At 36.0% G+C, this 25,700-nt stretch overlaps 2 protein-coding genes and 1 pseudogene across 2 annotated transcripts; all 3 read right to left on the reverse strand.

Annotated features, from left to right (window-relative positions):
- Positions 1 to 259: 259 nt before the first annotated feature.
- LOC124896581 lies at positions 260 to 1,415 on the reverse strand (annotated as a pseudogene).
- A 978-nt stretch (positions 1,416 to 2,393) lies between these two features.
- LOC124896582 (1-aminocyclopropane-1-carboxylate oxidase homolog 7-like) lies at positions 2,394 to 3,033 on the reverse strand. The gene is made up of 2 exons (XM_047408159.1): positions 2,791 to 3,033; positions 2,394 to 2,702 (listed from the first exon to the last, which is right to left on the reverse strand). Exons 1-2 carry the CDS (start codon positions 3,031 to 3,033, stop codon positions 2,394 to 2,396), a joined length of 552 nt encoding a protein of 183 aa, XP_047264115.1.
- A 354-nt stretch (positions 3,034 to 3,387) lies between these two features.
- On the reverse strand, positions 3,388 to 3,868 carry LOC124896583 (1-aminocyclopropane-1-carboxylate oxidase homolog). The gene is made up of 2 exons (XM_047408160.1): positions 3,764 to 3,868; positions 3,388 to 3,693 (listed from the first exon to the last, which is right to left on the reverse strand). Exons 1-2 carry the CDS (start codon positions 3,866 to 3,868, stop codon positions 3,388 to 3,390), a joined length of 411 nt encoding a protein of 136 aa, XP_047264116.1.
- Positions 3,869 to 25,700: the final 21,832 nt, after the last annotated feature.

The raw sequence follows: 25,700 nt of genomic DNA on the forward strand, positions 1-25,700 counted from the left end.
TATAGGTCACAAATTACTCTCGATACCTATATATTAATTCTTGAACACCCTTGATGAAATTTTTTGACTTCGCCATGGCAAGTAGGTGTCTGTGAACTTCATGGCTACAAGTATACTTAGTAAGTGCAAATAAGAATTTAAAAAGAAGTGCCCTTAGTTAATTACTCATACTATGCAGCAAATCACAAACTTTGCCGTTGTTCTGTATAAATTCTGATACTTTTCTCTGATGCTAGGCGACATGACGCCTGGTTATTCTTCAGAGTCTGAAAAGATCAAGACCATACTTATCAAGTGGCTTGGAGAAAAACTTTGTGATGTAATCACTGACAAGAAATTCTTTATATAGTGGAGGATTTTCTTTCGATATGAGCTCTTTGATTGGACTATACATCTTTGGAGGTTCAAAAACACCAGTGAAGAAGCATGCCACTGACATCCTCGGTCCTATCTTATTCGCTACAACTCTATGATTTACACTTACAAACTTGTCATTTGATAGGATCGGTTACAAAACAGACTAGGAGATAAGTAACAATTTGTGAAAAAAATAAAAAAAAAAGTTGTGTCTTGTTGCAAACCTGAAGAAAGTCAGCAGTACTAACAACCAAACCATGTTCAATCGGTTCAACATCAACCCATTGGTTATTATGCATGACTTGAAGGCCACCAATTTGATCTTGCAGCAGAATGGCAAGGAAAGCAGGATCTGTATGATTATCAGCACCACATGCTGGATAGTAATGGCATACAACTGCTTGTCCTTTTGTACATTCCAAGGCTTTCAAGTGGTCTGGTTTTAGGCCAAGAGCTTCTGATAGTAAAGCAAAAAGAGTTTCCCCTAGTTCTGTGGCATGATTTATGTACTCCAGGGATGTTTTCCTGGACAAAGTTACAGAATATAATAACGATATAAGATATTCTAATCTAACATGCATGTCAAAACAATTGTGCCCTTTACAGAAAGAAAATTGTAAGAATACTGCTGAAACAAAAAACACCTAGATGGTGTAGAATTCTCCATATCCAAAATCTTGTTACAGAAATAGTTTACCCAAGTTCCATTTAAAAGCCTTCACGAATATATCAGTCAGTTGCCTTCCTATCTATATATCTATACAAGTGTATGAACCCCACTTCTCAGATGCTTCCCTTATTTCATCGACAACTTGCTTACGTCGATCTTGAACTTGTATGCCACTGAGATCCACCACTGGAATCTGCAGAGTTGACTTGCGCATGTTCAACTCCTCAGCACGTTCATTAGGTGGCCTAATGAAAATTCTTGGAATCTCGACTATTCCAGCATCAACTAGTCCCTTAACACCAGCTTTAGTATCACCAAAAGCTTTCATTTCCTTTAATGGATCATAATCCATTGTAAACTCAGCTTGACAGTCTTTAGTGCCTGACATATTTGTTCCAAAACTTTGCTATTAGAAACAAAAGAAAGATATTTCTTCTTTAACCTGGATGCACCAATGACCACAGAAGGTGGTTGTTGGGGTGGGGGGGGGGGGGTTCAGAGGTGGGGTCCCCTCTAGTAAATTTAGCTCCATTACATTTCAACACACCTGCATGATTTAGTAGGGCTTTCAAAAGGAAAGGTAATTAAGACCTTTTCTTGTCATCAGTTGTTACTTCTTAGGTTGGGAATCGTGGAATTTTCTTCATTTTCGCATATCGAAAGTTGAACTTTTTTTAATCTATAGTTAGAAGTGGATGAATTTAGCATTTGAAAACTAAAACGGAACATGATAAAAGTTGAAGATTTCTATTGTTAATTAATAAAAATTATTAACTAAAAGATTTGGGTTAAAGTAATAGTATATGAGTGAATAGGTTGTGAACTGAGAACCGTTAAACGATCACCATTTTGTGAGTTTAGGTAACTATTGAATGTTCACAAAACTTCTAAAATGGTGATAGTTTAGGGGGTTTAACTTTTTCATCACTCTTGATATGTTGGTGTTATTATGCATTTTAATATTAAAATTTCAATTTGCATGATGATTTATGGACATAAAGTGGAGAAGGTGGTGTCACTATATTTTGAATGTCTGAATCTCATTCACGTCCCATTTCTTTTCCCCGGAGAAAAGCTTATTTGCACAAAACCGATATATTTAATGGATCACATATAAAATTGATCCTAATTTACTATCTTAAAGGTGATCTATTTTCCATCTGCATAGGTTAGTCGAGACGATGAACCAAAAGAAGAAAAATGAAGTATGCATGAGGTTTGAAAGTAAACAGCAGAAGTATGCATGAGGTTTGGAAGTAAACAGCAGCATAACAAAAAGGTTTTAGCGTTCAGATAATTTCAGAAGTCATTTGTAAAACATTATTGTACAACAAACAAAACTTGGAAATTGTTCTGCATAAATATTTTATTGATGTTCACTGCTGCTTGGCGAAATGGTGCCTGGTTCCTCTTCACAGTCTGAAAAAATCAAGACTAGATTGAAAAAATCAAGACTAGACTTATCAAGTGGCTTGGTGAGAAACATCTTCGTGTAATCGCTCACAAGAAATTCTTTATATAGTGGAGGATTTTCTTCTGATGTGAACTCTTTGATTGGACCAATCATCTTTGAAGGTTCAGCACTAGTGAAGAAGCATGCCACTGACATCCTTGGTCCTGTCTTACTTGCTAGGACTCTATGATTTACGCTTACAAACTTGTCATTTGACAGGATCTGTTACAAAATAAGACTAAGATATAAGTCAACAATTTGCTAAAAAATGAAGATAAATGAGACATAAAAGCCGTGTTTTGTTGCAAACCTGAAGAAAGTCACCAACATTAACAACTAAACCTCGTTCAATTGGTTCAACAGCTACCCATTGGTTATTATGCATGATTTGAAGGCCACCACTTTGATCTTGAAGCAAGATCGTGAAGAAGACAGGATCTGAGTGCTTATCGGTACCAAGAGTTAGGTCTGGCTGTGGACAGGCCGGGTAGTAGTGGCATACCAATGTTTGTCCTTTGGCACATTCCAGGGCTTTTAAGGTGGTCATACTCATATTGTCACCTCAATCAAAGATACAAGAGTAGATATTAATCATGCCTAGCGTGTTACAAAACGTATTCTACCCAAGTTTCATTTACAGCCTTCTTGAATATACCAGTCAGTGCCTTCCTATCTTTACATTTTCGGTTGATATGAGGTTCTTGAATATTCTCATGTATAACATGACAATTAACTTGTACACACAAAAAAAAGAATCTATGTTGGAAAAAAAAACAGCTAGATAATCAACCTCTCTGCTTCTCATATTAGATTTTCTGCAAAGCCAAGAACATACATAAATAAAACAAGTAAACTGATCTTACTAAAATGCAACAATTCTAATCTTTAGGAAACATCTAACAAATTTTTAACAAGACAGAACTGATATAGAAGAGCAATTCAAGTGTGCACGAATAGATAGATATATAAGAGGATTGCTCTCGTATCTAACTCTCTTTCCCATTAGATCACGCGAATAGTACTCTTTCTTTAACTCAGCATCTTGTTCATGAAGTTTACGAGTTCCATCAATCATTCCTTCCAATACACTTGGAGGAACACCATGATTTATCAGTTGGAAAAACCCCCACTTCACTGATGCTTCCCTTATTTCATCAACAACTTGCTTACGTCGATCTTGAACTTGTATGCCACTGAGATCCAAGACTGGAATCTGTTGAGTTGACTTGGACATTTTCAACTCAGCACATTCATTAGGTGGCCTAATGAATTGGAATCTCAACAATTCCAGCATCAACTAGTCCCTTAACACCAGCTTTTGTATCATCAAAAGCTTTAATTTCCTTGAATGGATCATAATCCATTGTAAATTCTTCAGTGCCTGACATATTTGTTCCAAAGGTTTGGTATTTGAAACAAAGGAGAAATATTCTTGCTATAAGCTGGAATTACCAATGACCATATATACTTAATTTGGTGGTGGTGGTGGGTTGGGGTTGGGGGTGGGGTAGGAGTGTGCAAAAATCGAACCGACCGATTAACCGAACCGATAAAAATATTATTGATTTATTGTTATTAGGTTAACGATTTTTTAATGGTTTTATAAAAAAATATTATTGGGTTTTTTTTTCGTATCTCATTTATCTCTATTTTTATTTTTTTATCTCTATATATATATATATATATATATATATATATATATATATATGACTTATTATATATTTCTCTTAATTTCTCTTTAGTTTCTACAAATCAACAAATTATTATTTCAATTATACAAACTCTTAATTTCTCCTAATAATATTTAGTTCAAACATAAAGATTCTAGTAAATTAAAATAGATCATGTAAGATTTTCGGTTGCAACTAAGATTCATTTTTTTTTTTTTTATGTTAGTTACTACTATTTTTATTTTATGAGTATTTTCTTATCGGGTAAATCGAAAATCGAACCGTTAAGGACGAAAAACCAACAAATCGAAAACCGCTAAGCAATATCTTATTGATGCACACCGAGGGAGAGTTGAGGAGGGTCTCCTCTAGTTAATTTAGCTCCTGTAGATTTCAATAGGCCTGCCTGATTAAGCATAGTTTGAGTCATTTTATACTATTTAATCTATGCAATAAAAATTTAATTTAATTGCATGGCAACTCTATACTATAGGATAATATTTATTAGAGATATGTATTCGGTACCCCTTCAAACTATGGTCAAAGTTGTTACGATACACTTCAATTTTATAGGAATTCTATTACCCTGAACTCAATTTAAACGTATTTTTGTCAACCTTTATGCTGACGTGAGACCTTTATTTTTCATAAAATGAGACTCACGTCAAAAGTGCCACGTCAGCTAAAATAATTGACAAAAGATGTCATATCAATTAAAAATATTGACAGAAATACGATAAAAAGGATACTAGATACTTTACTCTAAGCCGCAATCAAGGCAAAAATTTAACTACCAATTTAATACTAATTCCTACAATGTTGATTTTTAAAAAGTGTCAATTGGAGCTTTTTAAAAAATGAAAATCAGAGTTAGGAAAGTTCCAATATTTACTTTTGATACTATGAAATTCCTACCTAAAAGATATCGACTTTTTCTATCTGAAAAAAATTAAAATAAATTTTACATATTAAAAATTACATAAATTTTTTTTACGAGGAACATACTGTATATGTCTTATTCTGTGGGTAATATTTTTGTAGAATTTAAAATTCAGTACAGCTACACATTTCATTGTCGAATGCAATGTCGTATCAATGTCCCTATAAGAATGAGAGTCCACCAAATAAGGCTTTCTTTGAAAGAGAAATAAAGGGTTCTAGTGATTCCATTTCTATCTATACTGTGGCTCCGACTAATTAGATGGAGCAGGTAAGTATCCTGTAATAAGAGGAATAGTTAATTTGATAAGTAAAATTTCGAGAATTCAGTTTTTCCCTTTCCTCGATTCCTATAACATAGGTATTGTATAGTGTTTGAATCATTAGAGATACAGGTCTGGAAAACCCAATAGTTTTCTTTAATATGCTTCTCCCACAATCGAAAAAAATAACTTTTGCACAAAACAAGAAAGAAAAGAGTTTAAAGTACCTAACATTAAGGGTGTTCATGGCTTGCTTTGGATTGATTTTTGATTAAAATCATGAGCAAATCAATAAAGTCGGTTTTTAAAATTCTAAAATTAAATCAAACCAAATAAAAAATCACCGATTTGGTTCTTATTGGTTTAGTTCGATTTTTCGATTTATGATTAGCTAATGATAAATCGATAATAGTAAAATAATGGAACCTGAGACAACTATTTCAAATGAATGTTAGGAATCAATAAATTTCTCTCTACTATCACAAGATTAATGTATATGGACCTTCTATTGTTTTTTAACACTACTCTCAAGTTTAGCATGTTTCCGTTGCATAATTATAGAGGTTCTTTCACTTCACGTGTCTAATATCCATAGAAGAAATATATCTTTAAATAAAAATGTCAACTTTTAAATAATCAAAAGGGCAAGCTGTTGAAGATCGTAGATAGATGTCTTAGTAAAAAAAATTAAAAACTGACAATACACCACATCACATATATATATAATTAGATAATTAAACTTAAAGTGTTGAGTTTGGACATACTTTTTAAGAAATGAGATTTAAAAATATCGTAATGCCTGTGAAATAAGTGGACTAAAACCAAAATAATGATGTTTAATTATTTATGAAAAACTAATGTTATATATACAAGTAATTATGAAATTTATGTATATAATTTATTGGTTTGGTTTGGTTTGATTTTTTTTTTTTTTAAAGTAGAACCATAACTAAACCAAATATTATCGATTTTTAAAATTTAAAATCAAATCAGATCAAATTAAATTTTGATTTGTTTAGTCGGTTTGGTTTGATTTAATTTGTAACCAAATCATGAACAACCCTACACGACCCTACCTGACAGTATGAAATTCTATGCAATAAAAATTTAATTTAATTGGATGCCTACTGTATGCTATATGATATTTATCACTATGTAGTAGGATATAAAACGCCAACATTTTCAACCGCAGTCAAGGTAAAAATTTAGCTATCAATTTAATACTAGTTCCTACATATTGATTCTTAAAGAGAGTCAGTTGGAGTTTCTTTAAAGATGAAAATGAGAGTTAGGTAAGTTCAAATATTTACTTTTGATACCACGAAATCCCTACCTAGAAAATATCGACTTGTTCTATCTGAAAAAAATTAAAATAAATTTTACATATTAAAAATTACATAAAAGTTTCTACGAGGAATATACTGTATACTCCCTCCGTTTAAAAAAGAATGAACTACTTTAATTTAATACAAAGTTTAAGAAAATAAAGAAGACTTTTGAATCTTGTAGCCTTAAATTAAAGTTGTCTCAAATGTACCAAAATGTCCTTTAATCTTGTGGTCCTAAACATGTCATGTGGAAAGTTGAAATTAAAGTATTGCCAAAAAAGGAAAGGGTCATTCTTTTTGAAACAGACTAAAAAGGAAAGTAGGTCATTTTTTTTGAAACGGAGGAAATATGTCTTATTGTATGGATAATACTTTTTGTTGGTGTAATATACATAATAATTAAATTACAATTAAAAATACAAAAAAGTGAAGAAAATAAAATGATCTTCTTTTTGGCTGAGATGCAGATATCTCGCTCTCTTTAAGGAGATTCAAGTCTACTGCGGTATAATCTATCCCGATGTACAACTCAAGCAACTCCGAATTAGTTGGAGAGTCCAAACCTCCACCTTAAGAATACCTTCATTCAACATATTAAAAATCTCTTTTGTATAGCGAATATAATTGTAGGCTTAGAATATTTTCTTTGTCTCAACTCTCTCTTTCACTAATATAGTTACTCTCTTTTGTATAGTAAATATAGTTGGAGACTTAGAATACTTTCTTTGTCTCAACTCTCTCTTTCACTAATATAATTTTTACATTTACCATTTTTTCTTATCTCACAACAAAGAAAGAAATACCACCATTTATCGGTGAAGAGTTCTTCTATGTATTGAATAAGATGAATGAGGGGCAGTAATGCGGATAAATGAATAGTTTTGATGTTACATAAGTTACATGAAACTAATGATCATGGAGTTACGAGAACTAATGGCCATATGAATTACAAGACTAATAGTCATTTTTTATCACAATGTATACCCATTAACACAAAAATATAATGTGGTGAGTTACAAAAATAATGACATCACTTTCTTCACTTTATGCCTACTAATTGTCATGCACTTTAATAATTTTATTTTAATAATAAAATGCATCAATATTCCCCTACTCATTTTTAATATTGAAATAAGAGAGTTCACCAATTTAGTTGAAGGGAGACTGTTGTGCATAATGAAAGTGTGCTCAGCATTGAACCTCCACTTAGTAAAACAATAATCTTTACTCCAGAGTTAGTAGTGGTCTCAAACTTGAACTATGACTGCTTAAAAAAAAAAGAATCACTGGTTACACACAATAATTAAGGTGTTGACATAAGTTTTAATAGTTAGCACGCTACAATCATGTGTTATCCCAATTTTTCATGAGCGTTTTAAAGAAAAAGTTCAATTCTCATAGAAAGCGATCTACTTCCACACTCACATAGGTAAAATCAATCAAGGGTGGTCCTGTAATTTCGACACCCCACTCATACGAGATACAAAATTTCATTAAGAGTTCTTAGACTCAATCTTCTCAAATCATTTTAGGAACAAAATGCACTCACATCATAGAAAGGATTAAACAATAGTGCGTCCCACAAGAAGTCATCGTATGATTCGTTTTCTCCATTGAACCTGATTATAGATTCTCTAATAACCAGGTTGGATTTTCTAATATATGATTCATGATCTTTTTATAGGCTTCAATACTCCCCTCAATGTGATTCAGACCCTTTATCTTACCAAGACCTTTCTTAGTTCATATGCAAGATAATCACATAATTTGACATACTCAATGTTAGCGGTACCACTTATAAAATATAATCTCATAATATTATTTTATTCTCACGGGTTTGAAATTTTCTATTATAGTAACAACTTCAAACTCTATCAATAATATTGGTGCTACCACAATAACTCAAAATTAAAAAAAATTAATTTCTCAAAATAAAGTGATTAATCAATTCACTTTTTCACTAGTTGAATCTAAAATAATTAGTTCAACCTTCATGATAGAGTTAGAAAATAATAATTAATTTTTTATTTCAACAAATAACACCAAAATTTTATTTTTATTTGCATCCAAAACACTTTTATGTACAACAGGATTTATTTTAATAAAACAAGTCACAATTTTTTTTTAACCAAGTAAATATACCTGATTTTCTTGTATAATTTGCTTAAGTACTTTTACACAATTTCAGGTCAAATGCAATAAGTCACACATCTCATTTTTTTTTATTAGGCTAGCAAGCTCCTTTTTTTATTATCACACCAATTTCATATATTTGGATTAGAAGGAGTTGCATGACTTATAAAATCAACAAAATTGTATTTCAAAATTTTTCATCATAATGTGACATGTCAAAGAAAAGTTCAATCACATGATTTAGATATTTTTCATTTCTAGAATTAAATTTATCTCAGTCAAATATTTAATGTCAAATGACTACTCAACATTTTTTGATCCTTTCTCTGATAAAATGTTAGAGCCAAATTTAAAGATATCAAGTCATATGCAAATAGTAACATGCATGTGTTTTATTCCAAGACTAATTATGCACTTGTAACACATTTTAAACACATTCTTAAAAGTGCAAACATCACATTTTTCATGAGGATATTTTTCTTTATTTCATTAGCCCCCACTATTTCAAGAATTTGAATACCATTTTTTTTTTGATTTTTCATTCGATATCCGGTGTCCGCATTGGAGCCTCGACTAATCATGATCGCACATTGCAGGGCCCATTAAGGTGGCAGTGCTCCTAACAGAGTTTTCTCTATACCTAGGGCCAAGCCCTCGATCTCTGATTAAGGATGAAGCAGATTTGAATACCACTTTATGTTCATGAAAAGTAGTATTACTTTATTCATTAAAAATATTAGGTAGAAGATTTTTTACCTTTCTTCTGAAAGAAGTAATTTTTTTTTTACCTTTTCTTGGCTTGAGTTGAGTAAGTTAAAAAATACTTTACTCTTCATCTCTTCCCTTTCATCTCTTGAAGAGACTAGTGACATTGAGATGTTAAGATCTCTCATCTTGATATCCACAATTTTTCAAACTGTAACAAAACATGAATCTCCTTAAAATTATTGGTGTAATATAACATAATAATTAAATTACAGTTGAAAATACAAAACATGAAGAAAATAAAATGATCTTCTTCTTGGTTGAGATGTAGATATTTTACTCTCTTTAAGGAGCTAGATTCAAGCCCACTGTGGCATAATCTACACTGATCCAACAGTATATATCTTGACTTGTCCCCTCCAGGATACAACAACCCATCACGATGTGCAACTCAAGCAACTCTGGATTAGTTGAAGAGTCCAAAACTCCACCATAAGAACACCTTCCTTTAACATATTAAAACTCTCTTTTGTATAGTGAATATAGTTGTAGACTTAGAACATTTTCTTTGTCTCAACTCTCTCTTTCACTAATATAGTTACTCTCTTTTGTGTAGTGAAAATTGTTGGAGACTTAGAATATTTATAGGTGAAGAATTTTTCCATGTATTCTTCCCACTAACAAAGAAAGAAACACCACTATTTATAGGTGAAAAATTCTTTCATGTATTGAATAAGATGAATGAGGGATAGTTATGAGGATAGATGAATAGTCTTGATGTTACATAAGTTACATGAAACTGATGGCCATATGAGTTACAATACTAATAGTCATCTTTTACCACAATTTATACCCACTAACACAAAATATAATGTGGTGAGTTACAAGAATAATAACACCAGTTTCTTCACTTTATGCCTACTAATTATAATGCACTTTAATATTTTTATTTTAATAATATAATGCACCAACATTTTTGTAGTCTTTAAAATTCAATGCAAGGCTACACATTTCATAGTCGAATGCAGTGTTGTATCAATCATATACATCACTTCTAATCCACATCCACACATTACATTACTATAATTTGGTCAACAATCATATACATCACTTCTAATGCAATCACCATAATTCATAATCTAGTCATTTAGACCATGGCATAACCTTAAGCGATATCAAGAACAATGGCTCATTAGCGTATTCATTGGCCTACTATTGGAATAAAGATAATCTATCATTAATATGAACAATGGCTAAGCATAAACTAATCTGTAGCTTATTCATAGCGTGGTCAATAACATCATTTATGGCTCTGACCATATTATAGTTAAGGACTCATTTAATAGCACGCTCATTAGCCCAAACAATCACTAATCATAATAACATAATTAATATCTTGACATAAACTTTAGCCAATAAGGCATACAAGGCATAATTCCTTGGGCATTATTCTCAATGCAATTCCGCATAACCAACAAGTACCAAGAGCCACCAATATTGCCTCAAAAGGGCACTCTCAAGTCAATTACTAAGCATAAGGGTTCAAGGAAACTAATCCTCAATCTTGCCTTAAGGTGGGTCAACAAGCCCACATCTAAATCCCTGAAATTAATTCTAAGTCAATTTCTACCCCAGACTAGGCTGTAGTATCTAAATCAAGCCTTAGATGTTTGACAAGCCACAATAGTCCTATGGTTAAGGTCTTTATTGAGAACTACTCTTTAACTTATCCATGGCAACTAAGGAAATTTCACAAATATATGCTACTAGGGTCAAATTACCCTTAACTTGAGTGACAAGGTCAATCCCATCTAACTAAAGCAACTAGAGCCTTGTCATGCTATCCATGAGACAATAAGTCCAATTAACAAAGGTTCTAGCCTAAAAGTCAAGCATCCCAATCTATTGGTTCAAAATTACCTAAATGATTCAATCAATCCCAAGTGTTACCATTTATCAATACAACATATAGAAACCTTCCCAATCTAACAAGATATCATAATTATACTATAACATAGCTCAATCTAACAAGAAGTAAGCCTAACCTACCTCAAATCCAAAGAAAGCTCACGAACTGCTAAACCTTTGATTTTTCTTTCTAAGAAGATTCTTCAAGGTGTCAAGCTATTAAAAATATAATCTACACATCATCACGAGAATTTTGATATTCATATTGCACCATTATGCTTTGGGCCCAAAAACGACACCAAAAACCCCAAGTGGGTTTCACATACAAAAAACACATTTTCGAGATCAACCCAATATTCAACTATCATTAGGGAATCATAACCCTTAAGAATAAAGTGAAAAGAAAGCTTATTTGGGATAAAATCATGCTCAAGCTAATTGGGGTTTTGGTAAAAAATTCAAGAAATTAGAGCGTAATGGAAGTATTCTTACCTCATACCCGTTATTAATCATGAATATATATGTTAATCAAACTTTTGACTCACCCCCAAGAATCAATTGAAGTTAACAAGTCATTATAGGGCTTCTAGGGTTCAAAGGAAAGTGGAAAATGGCCAAAATTCGACCAAAGGTGGCTTTTTATAGTACCACGGTCGCGCTTATATGGGGTCCGCAAGGTCAAAACATATTTTTGACTTTTTGGACTCATTTAGACTATGTTTTTCGCAAACTAACTATGTAACCCCACTAAATTCGCCATTCCAGATGCATTGGTGAAGTAAAATTTTCTATTTGAGGTTATTTAGGACACTTATAGGTCCCACACTCATATTTTTCTATTTTCAACTTTCCGACCAATGGGTCAAAATGAGCTCGGATACAGTGGGACCTAAACGAAGGGTCTCCCTAGACTACAATTGATATTCTTGAGCTGTTGGTGCAGTCAGAATTTGTATCCTAGATTATTTTACTGAGATTTTTGCTTGGTGTCCATTTGAAACTAGCAAAGGCTTCTAAATGGGGAACTTGTTTTAAAATCAAATGAACTGTCCGATAATCAAACTATCGGTTCTAGCAAGTCATGAATGACTTAGGAAAGCTATGGAAAAACTCTAACAGTGAAAATAAGTGGACAGTATGGAAAATGACCTGAAGGGTCATTACAATATCCACTACTAAGGAACTTTTGTCCTTGAAAGTTAAGGTTAAGAAAGTACTTGAAGCCTCAAACAAGTAAGGATACTGGGTCCACATCTCACTCTCGATCTTCCAAGTGGCCTCCTCTACTGGGCAGTATCTCTACTAAACCTTAACTACAGGGATCTCCCTGGTACATAACCGTCTCTCATCACTAGCCAAAATAAACATGGGCTCCTCCACAAAGGTCAAATGCTCTTCTAATTGGACTGATTCCCACCTAAGCACACAAGACATATCATGAAAGTAATTCTACAACATGAAGACATGGAAAACTAGATGAGCAGTGGCAAAATCTAGAGGTAAAGCTAACTCATAAGCCACCTCGCCAACTGTCCAGAGAATCTCAAAAGGACCAATATATCGAGGACTAAACTTACCCTTCCTTTATAACCTCATCACACACTTCATGGTCAAAACACGGAGGAATATACAGTCACCAACTCCAAATATCAAGGCACGAAGCCAACAATCTGCATTGGCCTTCTGCCTACTCTGAGCCATTCTCAATCTAACCCGACTCATCTCGACTCTATCCAATAACTCCTGAAGCATATCCACATCATGAGGTTCTATGCTAAGAAGTCTCAATTCATCCAACTGGAGAATGACATCTCTTACCATACAAAGCCTCAAATCAGTCTTAGAAAACTCGATTTCATTCTGAAGCTGGTCAAACGAATCATTAGTGTGAGACATAGGATAACAATTCTTTATGGCCCGAACCGAGGCCTTGGCCGTGACGAGCATCCCAAACCATGAAGGCCCGGACACCCTTCTCTATTTGGTAGTCATGTACAAAATTTATACAATAAAAGAAAATCTAACTTAATACGGAATCATGGTCATATTCTGAATTTAGGTTAAAAAAAAGAAGAATTTGAAATCTAACAATAACTAGACAACATCCAAACCAGTCTGCGAAATCTCTATTACATGCTAAAATGACAACTGTCTAAATCTGAGACAAGGTGTCACGACCCAAGCTGAGGCCCTGGCCGTGACGAGTATCCCAAACCATGAAGGGCCTAAACGCCCCTATCTGTCTGGTAATCACTCACATAATTTAAATGATAAAGAGATGCAGAAGATAAATAACATTAAGGAAAACATGGTCAAGAGTCATATGAAAGCAATAATAGGTAATGTCCTAAAATCTCAAATCAATACCTCTATAACGTCTGCGAAATCTCTACTACATGACTGAAACAAATGTCTATGTGAAAACTGGGACAAGGCCCCTAGTAGACCCAAAACTAGTAAGTGATAAATGATACTGCCAAATAATTAGGCCTTCTGAAACATAGAAGGCTCACCAAGTGACTCTGCAAATCTGTCCGAGGAATCTACTGATTTTCTGTACCCCTAGACTGCGCCTCCGAACCTGGGAGGAATGGGGTTAATACAAAAGTACTGGTACACAGAGATATCGAAACAAAACATAATATTTTTACAAAATATAGTTGAGAGCAATTATAAAGTAGTTTCATATCAAGTCATTTGAAAACACATGGGCATAATGTAATTGTTTTCAACAACAATGTAATGCAACTGAGCTAGGAGGAATACCCTACATATCACATTTACACCAACTGTCAAACCTCGGTTGCCACCGAGATTAGAGTGTACGTGAGGGGAAGTCACACAAGATCACACAACAAGATGTCTCGACCTAATGGTAGTGCACAAGATCACAAAACAGGGCTCCTAACCATAGTCCCAATTTGGGAATGACATAAAGTCAGGTACGCAAGATCACAAAGCAGGGTACCAAATTCCCATGTCGCAAACACGGTTTCCAGCAATGATCCCTTACACTTAAGCGCCTTCTTCGGGCATCCATCTATCTCATGTAAAATCAATGCATTCAAATTTCCTCTGATTCAATCACATATCTTATTTGTATGGTATCGTCATACCCGACTTACAAGTCATCAATATCACATCAACATATGCATAATCATGTAAAAATCAAGATGTTTTCATCATTTACAAGTAGTAGACAATAATTATTTCAAATTCATACTCTCTTTTGTTGGTCACAATATAATATGGGGTATTGAAACATTATCATGGGAATTTGAAAGCAATTTGTCATTCATATTTATCAAACTTCCATGGAAAATATCAAATCGCATATGCATGGTTTCAACCATTGAAGTATATAAGCAAACAATTCCCATGACCTTAAAAAAATGACTTAGAAATCATAATAAAAGCAATTTATTAGTATTTTATTGAAAACCCCCATTTAAAAGCATGCATGTTCACAAAACTACACCCATGAGATTTTTGGATAACCCCACGTACCTCGATTACTATGAATGTTAGGTGCTTTGTGAAACCTACGTTGAGATGATTCCAAATATACAATTAGTTTCTAAAACCCCCGGTTGAATCTTGAGTTGCTTGGGTTTTTATTTTGAAACCCTAAGGAGAATCCTTGAGCACTTTTCATGAATGAAGGTGTATTTTGGGGTCTTTGGAACTGAATTTCGTGTTTAGGGCTAAGTAAGGATGGAAAAGGACCATTTTGCCCCAAAAATGGAGTGTTTAAGTCACTTAAAACCTTTACACAGGCACCGCCTATGATATCACCTATGTTTACATAGGCGCCGCCTAGGCTATCGCCTATGCTTTCTAGTGGCCATGTGTGATTGGTTAGGTGACGCATATTACTTTGAAAGGCCATAACTTCTTGCTTGGGTGCCATATTTTAGCAAAATTGGTATCGTTGGAAAGCTAACTCAGAAACCTATCATTTTACACATAGTAGGCTTTCTAATTCGACATATACAAAGAGTCATGGTCGATAGGAGTTGACACAAATTATAATGTCCACTTAAGCTTAACCGATCCAAGTAGTTTTCAACTTGTCCTTGAGTCAAATGACCCCTATGGTCTAATTCAAGCTTGAATGGATTCACATGCTACCCAAATAATTAGCATGCCATTTTGGCATAGGATTTATGGCTTCGAGATTTATCAAAACATCGGAATCATGGTCTATATTGTAACCCGAAATGCAGGGCGTTACATTATCCCCCTCTTAGGATCATTAGTCCCCGAATAATGATGCAGGCCACAGACAGACACGATTTCAAGCATAATAAAAGGCTAGGAAAGATAAGATAGGAATAATACCTTCTGTCTCATCCTCCATCAAAACAAACAAATTGGGATATCTAATTCTCATGTCATCCTCTGACTCCCAAGTTGCTTCTTCGACTTTCTAATTCTTCCACAGTATCTTTACTGAAGCTATCTCTTTGCTCCTCAGCTTTCGAACTTGGCAATCTAAAATTTCAACGGGCTCTTCTTCGTAAGACAAGGAATCTATCACTTTGACATCCTCTACTAGCAATACCAAAGAATGATCTCTAATGCATTTCTTCAACATGGATACATGGAATACCAGATGAATGGAACCCAAACTTACAGATAATTCTATCTCATAAGTAACTGCACCATTCTTTCTCAGAATTTAATATGGCCCTATATAGCAAGGGCTCAATTTACCCCTTTTTCCAAATTGTATAACTCCTTTCATAGGACAAACCTTGAGAAATACCCAATCACCAACTTCAAACTCTAGTTCTCTTCTCCAAACATTGGTATAGGACTTTTAACGACTCTGAGCAGTCTTGAGTCGTTCTCTAATGATCTTCACTTTCTCTATCGCCTGATGAAAAAGATCAGGCCTATACAACTGAGTCTCACCCACTTCATACCATCCTATCGAAAACCTATATCTCCTCCCATACAAAGCCTCAAAAGGAGCTATCTTGATGCTGACATGGTAACTATTATTGTAAGAAAATTCAACCAGTGGCAGGTGATTTGCCCAACTACCTTTGAAATCAATGATGCATGCCCTCAATATATCCTTGAGGGTCTGAATGGCTCAGCTTGCCCATCCATCTGAGGGTGGAAAGCTGTGCTCAAATTCACTTGTGTACCTAAACCCTTCTGAAAAGATCTCCAGAACTAAGATGAAAACTGCGTACCTCTATTGGATATAATGCACGCTGGTGCCCCATGCAACCGAACTATCTCCTTAATGTAAATCTTAGCATAATCCTCTCCCGAATAATTAGTCCTCACAGGCAAAAAGTGGGCTGACTTTGTCAACCGATCTACAATCACCCATATAGAATCATACTGGTTTTGGGATCTCGAAAGTCCTATAATGAAGTCCAGTTTTATCATCTCCCACTTTCATAAAGGCCGAGCTATCTCTTGGGAAGTACCACCTTGCCTCATGTGTTCTACCTTCACTTGTTGACAGTTCAAACACTTGGACACAAAATCAGCTACATCACGTTTCATGTTATTCCACCAATACAAAGTTTTCAGATCATGGTACATCTTAGTAGAGCCTGGGTGAATGACATACCTTGAAGTGTGCGCCTCATCAAGGATTTTTTCCAGTAGTTCATTAACATTCGAAATGCACAACCTACCCTGAAATCTCAGAATACCATTACCACCAATTTCAAATGACATAACCTTTTGTTGACCCACATCTTTCTTGATTTGCATCAAGATAGGATCTTTAACCTGCTTCTCCTTAACTTCAGTACAAAGGGATGACTTAGCTAACTCATGAACAATTACCCCTCTATCTTCGGAATGTAAGATTCGTACTCCCAGATTTGCAAAGCGGTGAATATCCTTCACCATCTCTTTCTTTCCTTCTTTTACATGAGAAAGGCTACCCATGGACAACCTGCTGAGGGCGTCGACTACAATATTTGCCTTGCCCAGATGGTAATGCAGGCTCATATCATAGTATTTTAGAAGCTCCATCCAGCGCCTCTGCTTGAGGTTTAATTCTTTCTGCGCGAAAACATACTGCAAACTCTTGTGGTCAGTAAAGATATCAACATGAACACCATACAAGCAGTGCCACCAAATCTTAAGTGCAAACACCACAACCGCTAACTCCAAATTATGGGTAGGGTAGTTCCACTCGTGCATCTTCAACTGCCTAGATGCATAAGCCACTACCTTACCATGCTGCGTCAACACACTACTAAGTCCTACATGGGATGCATCATAGTATACCACAAAACCATCTACGCCATCGGGGAGGGTCAAAATAGGAGCAGTGGTCAGTTTGCCTTTCAACTTCTCAAAACTATTCTCACACAGATCAGACCACACAAACTTCACTTTTTTCTGAGTCAATTTAGTGAATGGAGCAGCTATGGAAGAGAAACTCTCTATGAACCTTCTGTAATACCCATCGGTTGGAGTCGTGGGTCTGGGCCATTTTCTCACTGCTTCAACTTTCTGGGGATCCACTCTAATCCCGTCACTGGACACAATATTCCCCAAGAAGGCAATAGCATCTAACCAGAAATCACACTTAGAAAATTTGGCGTACAGCTGATGATCTTTAAGGGTCTGAAGAATAATTCGGAGGTGATTGGCGTGATCCTCTTTACTCTTAGAATAGATCATAATATCATTAATAAATACAATGATGAACAAGTCAAGAAACTGATGGAATACTCTATTCATAAGATCCATGAAGGATGCAGGGGAGTTAGTCAACCCGAAGGACATGACTAGAAATTCGTAGTGACCATATTGGGTTTGGAAGGCTGTCTTAGGTATGTCTGACTCCCTAAGTTTCAACTGATGATAACCCAAATGAAGGTCTATTTTTGAAAAGCACTTAGCACCTTGAAGCTGGTAAAAAAGGTCGTCAATCCTAGGAAGAGGATATTTATTTTGAATTGTGACCTTATTCAGCTGATGGTAGTCTATGCACATATGAAGGGAACCATCTTTCTTTCATAGGAAAAGTACAGGCGTGCCCCAAGGAGACACACTGGGGCGTATAAAACCCTTATCTAGGAGATCTGCTAATTGTTCTGTCAACTCTTTTAGTTCTGCAGGATCCATTCTATATGGCGGAATAGAAATAGGATGAGTGTCTGGCAACACATCAATACCAAACTCAATCTCCCTATCAGGTGGTATTCCTAGGAGATCATTTGGAAAGACTTCTGGGAATTCTTTTACTATAGGAACAGATTGAAAAGGAAGACTCTCGGCATTGGAGTTCTTAAATCAGATAAGGTGGTACAAGCAACCTTTAGAAATGAGTTTGCGGGCTCTAAGATAGGATATAAAATGCCCTCTAGGTGCTAAAGAATGCCCTTTCCACTCTAGCACTGGTTCCTTCAGGAAAGAAAAAATGACCCCTCGAGTCCTACAATCTAATGTGGCATAGTACGAATGGAGCCAATCCATTCCTAAGATAGGATAAAAAATAACCATATCTAACTCTATGAGATCTGCTAGCATATCCCAGCTACCAGCAGTCACAACACAACCCCTGTATACCCTCCTAGCAACAATAGAATCCCCATCGGGTTGGAAATAGAAAAGGGTTCAGAAATCACACTGGCCTTAAACCCGAAACCAACAACCACATAAGGGGTCACATAGGATAAAGTAGACCCAGGATCAAGTAACACATATACATCATGGGAAAAGATTTGTAACGTACCGGTAACAACATATGAGGAAACTTCCACCTCCTGGCGGTTGGTCAAAGCATATAATCGGTTGCGACTATTCCCGACAGCTAAAGGGGCACCCTTATGAAGAGGAGCTGTGAACGCGGCTTGGGGCTTAGTCCCCCCTATATTACCTCCAGCAGAAAGGCAGTATTTTTGAAGGTGGCCCACCTTGCCACAAGTATAACAATTCCTCCCCTCAAAATAACATCTCTCTGAGTGATTCTTCCCACAAGTCTTACACCGTGGATGAGTACAACGCTGTTGGGACACACTGCCCTATGACTGAGTATCTGGGGCTCTGAATCTATGAGGAGTCTGAAAACTCTGTAATCGTCTATTTTCTGTTGGTCTGGGTGTTGGGGTACTGGCAGCTGACAGTGCATTACTCCAAGACTTCTTCTTTTACCATCTATTTCCCTAGTTGCCACTCTATGATTGGTTGTGATTCTGATCTGCGGTTCTGGCCCTCTTTGGTTGCCTGTTTTTCTCTCTTATTTTTGACTTTTTCTTTTGGTTTTCTTCTATCTACTGCATATGAACGGTCAGCCGAGAAAAGTCTAGTTCCTTATTCAATATTTCCCCCTGGCACTCAAGCATCAGGTTACCAGAAAGGCCAGATGCAAATTTCCTCATTCAGGCTCTCATATTACTTGTCAACTCTGAGGCATAGCGGGCTAGTTTATTAAACTTCAAAGTGTACCCCTGGACACTCATACTGCCCTGCTTCAGATTCATAAACTCTTCCTCTTTGGCCTCCCTCAACTCCAGAGAAAAGAATCAATCAAGGAAAGCTTCCACAAATTTTTCCCAAACTGTGGGCTTAGCACTCTCACCTTTTGCATCCTCTCAGTCAGCATACCACTGATTCACAACATCCTTGAGATGATAAGTTGCTAGTTCCACCCCTTCAACCTCATCCACATACAGTACCTTAAAGATCTTTTCCATTTCATCCATGAACTCCTGTGGATCTTCCTCCACCTTAGTGCAAGTGAACTTAGGTGGGTTTATCTTCATGAAATGTTTGACCCTAGTAGCCTCAGACGTAACAGATGCAGACCCAATATCTTCTGATCATTGAGCCTGGTTAGCTACCAACTATGTCAGTATATGAATAGACCGTCTGAATTTTGCATTTGAAAAATCTCCCTGAGCAGTTGGGGGACGGTTGATATTAGTCCACGAAGCCCGAGGTGGACTGGTTGGGACTGGAGGGACCCCTAGAGTAAGGATAAGTTCTGGAGTGTGAGCTCTGTTACGGGTCCGCATTCCATGGGTGGGATAGACCTCATCTGCCTGAGCATTCTGATCGATGATACGACGTGGAGGCATAATTGTGTTTCTAAAATACAAGAGATCATTAATTAGGGGACAGTTCAGACTCTAAAGCACGAACTAAATCACAAAGAAGGGAAATATTTCCTAAATACCTAGCAACCTCCTGCTTATAAGTGTGGTGCGCTACACACCCATAAACAGAACTCTACCCGATGCGATTTTGCAGATACCCTGGGAACATGAACCATGCTTTGATACCAAGTTTGTCATGACCCAAATTGGGGCCCTGGCCGTGACGAGTATCCCAAACCATGAAGGTCCAAAACACCCCTATTTTTCTGATAATCATGCACATAATTCAAATAATAAAGAGATGCGGAAGACAAATAACATTATGGAAAACATGGTCAAGAGTCATATGAAAGCAATAATGGGGAATAATATCCCAAAACCTCAAATCAACACCTCTATAACGTCTACAAAATCTCTACTACATGACTAAAATAAATGTCTATGTGAAAACTGGGATAAGGCCCCCAGTAGACCCAAAACTAATAAATGATAAATGATACTGCTAGATAATCAGGCCTTCCAAAACATAGAAGGCTCACCAAGTGACTCTGCAAATCTGTCCGAGGAATCTACTAATTTTCTGGACCCCTAGACTGCGCCTCCGAACCTAGGAGGAAGGGGGTCAATACAAAAGTACTAGTACGCAGAGATATCAAAACAAAACATAATATTTTTATAAAATATAGTTGAGATCCATTATAAAGCAGTTTCATATCAAGTCATTTGAAAACACATGGGCATAATGTAATTATTTTCAACAACAATGTAATGCAATTGAGCTAGGTAAAATACCCTACATATCATATTTACACCAACTGTCAAACCTCGGTTTCCGCCGAGATTAGAGTGTACATGAGGGGAAGACACACAAGATCACACAACAGTGTGGCTCGACCCAATGGTAGTGCACAAGATCACAAAGCAGGAGTCCTAACCATAGTCTCAATTTGGGAATGACATAAAGTCAGGTACGCAAGATCACAAAGTAGGGTACCAAATTCCCATGTCGGCAAACACGGTTTCCAGCAATGAGCCCTTACGCTCAAGCGCCTTCTTCGGGCATCCACCTATTTCATGTAAAATCAATGCATTCAAATTTCCTCTGATTCAATCATATATCTTATTTGTAGGGTATTGTCATACCCGACTTGCAAGTCATCAATATCATATCAACATATGCATAATCATTTAAAAATCAAGATGTTTTCATAATTTACAAGTAGTGGAAAATAATTATTTCAAATTCATGCTCTCTTTTGTTGGTCAAAATATAATATAGGGTATTGAAACATTATCATAGGAATTTGAAAGCAATTTATCATTCATATTTATCAAACTTCCATGGAAAATCTCAAATCACATATGCATGGTTTCAATCATTGAAGCATATAAGCAAACGATTCCCATGACCTTAAAAAAATGACTTAGAAATCATAATAAAAGCAAGTTATTAGTATTTTACTGAAAACCCCTATTTAAAAGCGTGCATGTTCATAAAACTACACCCATGAGATTTTTGAATAACCCCACATATCTCGATTACTACGAATATTAGGTGCTTCTTGAAACCTACGTTGAGAGGATTCCAAATAAGTAATCAGTTTCTAAAACCCCTGGTTGAATCTTGAGTTGCTTAGGTTTTTATTTTGAAACCCTAAGGAGAATCCTTGAGCACTTTTGATGAATGAAGGTGTATTTTGGGGTCTTTGGAGCTGAATTTCGTGTTTAGGGCTAAGTAAAGGTGGAAAAGGACCATTTTGCCCCAAAAATGGAGTGTTTAAGTCACTTGAAAACTTTACATAGGCGCCGCCTATGCTATCGCCTATGTTTACATAGGCGCCTCCTATGCTATCGCCTATGTTTACATAGGTGCTGCCTATGCTATCTCCTATGCTTTTCAGTGGCCATGTGCGATTGGTTAGGCGACGCATATTACTTTGAAAGGCCATAACTTCTTGCTTGGGTGCCAGACTTTAGCAAAATTAGTATTGTTGGAAAGCTAACTCAGAAATCTATCATTTTACACATAGTAGGCTTTCTAATTCGTCATATACAAAGAGTCATGGTCGATAGGAGTTGACACAAGTTATAATGTCCACTTAAGCTTAATCAATCGAAGTAGTTTTCAACTCGTCCTTGAGTCAAATGACCCCTGTGGTCTAAGTTCAAGCTTGAATGGATTCACATGCTACACAAATAATTAACATGCCTTATTGGCATAGGATTTATGGCTTCGGGATTTATCAATACATCGGAATCATAGTCTATATTGTAGCCCAATGCGGGGTGTTACACAAGGCCCCCGGTGGATCCAAAAGCAAATAAATAATATTGTCTGAAATAAATAGGCCTTCTGGAATAAAGAAGGCTCACCACTGCACAAACAGCTTCTCTCTGGAAACTCTACTACTTAGCTGGACCTCTAGATTGAGCCTCAGACTCTGGAAGGTAGGGGGTCAATACAGTTATACTGGTATGCAGAGCAAATCCAAAATAATAATTTTTATTCAACATAAGTGAGAGCGATATAAAAGCAGTTCATAAATATAATTTACGGTACAAAAATAAATGGGCATGTTTAAAAGACTATAAAATCATCTGAACTCTGTGATACTCTTTGTTTTTAGTTCTACACTAGGTGGTATACCCTACAATTCTGAAATTCCATGGGCTATATGGAATCTGCCCTTAACTAGGCAGCCAAACCCCCAACCCAAATTTGTTGCAAGAGTTGGAGTCTCTGAATCTCTACTATGCTAGAGGGCTGTCGCCAGCATACAATTTTCCCATTTGGGTATCATAACCCCGTGTCGGCAAATCATGATTTTAGGCACTGAGCTGATTGACTCGTGCCTTCTTCGGGTAACCACCTAACCCTCTTTAAGCCCATTTTTAACTCTTTAAAACACGTATTCTCGGAAATCAAACTTTGTGAACTCTAACTCTGTTATGGCATACATATATATGGTATCATCATACTATTGACTTGCAAGTCACATCTCTGAGCCAATAATAATATCTTATTATCTCTTCTTTCAAAACATAACACTTGGGACCACCATACCGACAATTCATTTCAAAGAACTCTTTCTTAAAACTTATGTAAACACATGCAAGAAACTTTCTTTTTCAACAGTTCAAATATACAAGGAGGTCATGCCAAAGATATCAATCACATGCAATTCTTTCTCTTTGATACAAGAACATAATCATATCAAAAAACTCCCTTTCGCCATCTTCAAAATAATGTGAAATACTATAATATTGAAAAGGCCACTTTCAAACAATTAAACATGTATTTCAAATCATTCCCAATAAGTTCATAAATTCTAATTCATCAAAAGAGAGGGATTTCAATAATAATGCTCTTAATCAAATCTTCAATTTTATACATATACATATAGGTATAAATTAGATTATGGGGGAAAGGCCTAAAGGCCAAATCAACAATATCATCAAAACATGCATGATGCATAATTAAAACATAGATTCCAAAATCCTTTTATAAATTCTTGCTTGATAAACTTTAAATCATATTCAAGTGTTTCAATATGACCATGTAGTTTTAGGATAAACCCCATGTACCTTAAATTAGGAATTTGAACGAATGTTCTTGATGCTCTTGGTTTGGGGATTTCGATTCTTGAATCAATTTTGAAAACTAGGGGTGAAATCTTGAGTTGTATGAAATCTTTGGGTTGAAACCCTAAGGAGTATTCTTGATGAATTTTGAGGAAAAAAAGAGATGGAAAATACCCATCTTGCCCTTAATGATTTGGACAAAAAATTGAAAAATAAGTCCAGCCGGACTTAGCAAGGAGCCACCCTTCCTAGTTTGTCGGACTTAGCGAGGAGCCACCTTGCCTATAGCGTGGCCCTTCCCAGGTAAGGCGATAAGCAGGGCGTCGGGGGCTAATCTCCCTGGCTCACTATTTTGCAACCCCAAACATGCCCTTAAGCTAGTCTAAAAATTCTGAAACTCACTCGAGATGTACTTTTGACTTACCCCATCGTATATCAACAAAAAAAATCAACAAACGGAGGTTGGGAGGTCATAAAATAAATCCTCAAAGATTTGGAGCTCAAAATGAGACTAATTCCTTTTTGATACTTCGAAAATTTTTTAAGTTTTCAACTCTAAAAGCATGCTACTAGGACATAACACATGAAGGACTTTTGAGGGGTGTTACATTATCCCCTCTTGGGATCATTCTTCCCTAAATGATGATGCAAAATAAAGACAAGCACGATTTCAAGTATACTAGGGCATAGAAAGAATAAGACAAAGATTGTACCTTCCGTTTCCTCATCCACCAGATCAAAAAGGTTTGGGTATCTTGCACGCATATCATCCTCTGACTCCCAAGTAGCTTCCTCCACTTTTTGATTTTTCCACAGCACCTTAACCGAAATTATCTCCTTACTCCTCAACTTCCTAACTTGGCGATCCAAGATTGCAATAGGCTCCTCTTTATATGATAAGGAGTCCGTCACTTTGATCTCCTATACAGGCAAAACTAGGGAATGGTCTCCAATACACTTCTTCAACATGGACACATAAAATACTAGATGGACGGAACCCAGATTTGCATGCAATTCTAACTCATAAGGGACTCCTCCTATTCTCCTCACAATCTAGTATGGTCTTATATAGTGAGGACCCATCTTACATTTCCTCCTGAAATGCATGACTCCCTTCATAGGGGAGACTTTCGAGAAACACCCACTTACCAACCTCAAATTTTAGCTCTCTTCTTCTAACATCAGCATAGGATTTTTGTCGACTCTAGGCTATTTTAAGTCGTTCTCTAATGATTTTCACTTTCTCCATTTCCCGATGAACAAAATTAGGCCCAAATAACTGTGTCTCACCACTTCATACAACCCTATTGGTGACTTATATCTTCTCTTATACAATGCCTCAAAAGGAGCCATCTTAATACTGGCATGATAGCTATTATTATATACGAACTCTATCAATGGCAAGCGATCTACCCAACTACCTTTAAAGTCAATTACGTAGGCCCTCAACAAATCCTCTAGGGTCTGAATGGTGCGTTTGGCTTACCCATCTGTCTAGGGGTGGAAAGCAGTACTCAGGTTCAATTAGGTACCTAAAGCCCTCTGAAAAAATCTCCAAAACTGTGAAGAGGATTGCGTACCTAGATCGGATATGATGGATACAGGTGCC

The sequence above is a fragment of the Capsicum annuum genome, chromosome 3 (genome assembly GCF_002878395.1).
Source record: "Capsicum annuum cultivar UCD-10X-F1 chromosome 3, UCD10Xv1.1, whole genome shotgun sequence".
NCBI lineage: Eukaryota > Viridiplantae > Streptophyta > Magnoliopsida > Solanales > Solanaceae > Capsicum > Capsicum annuum.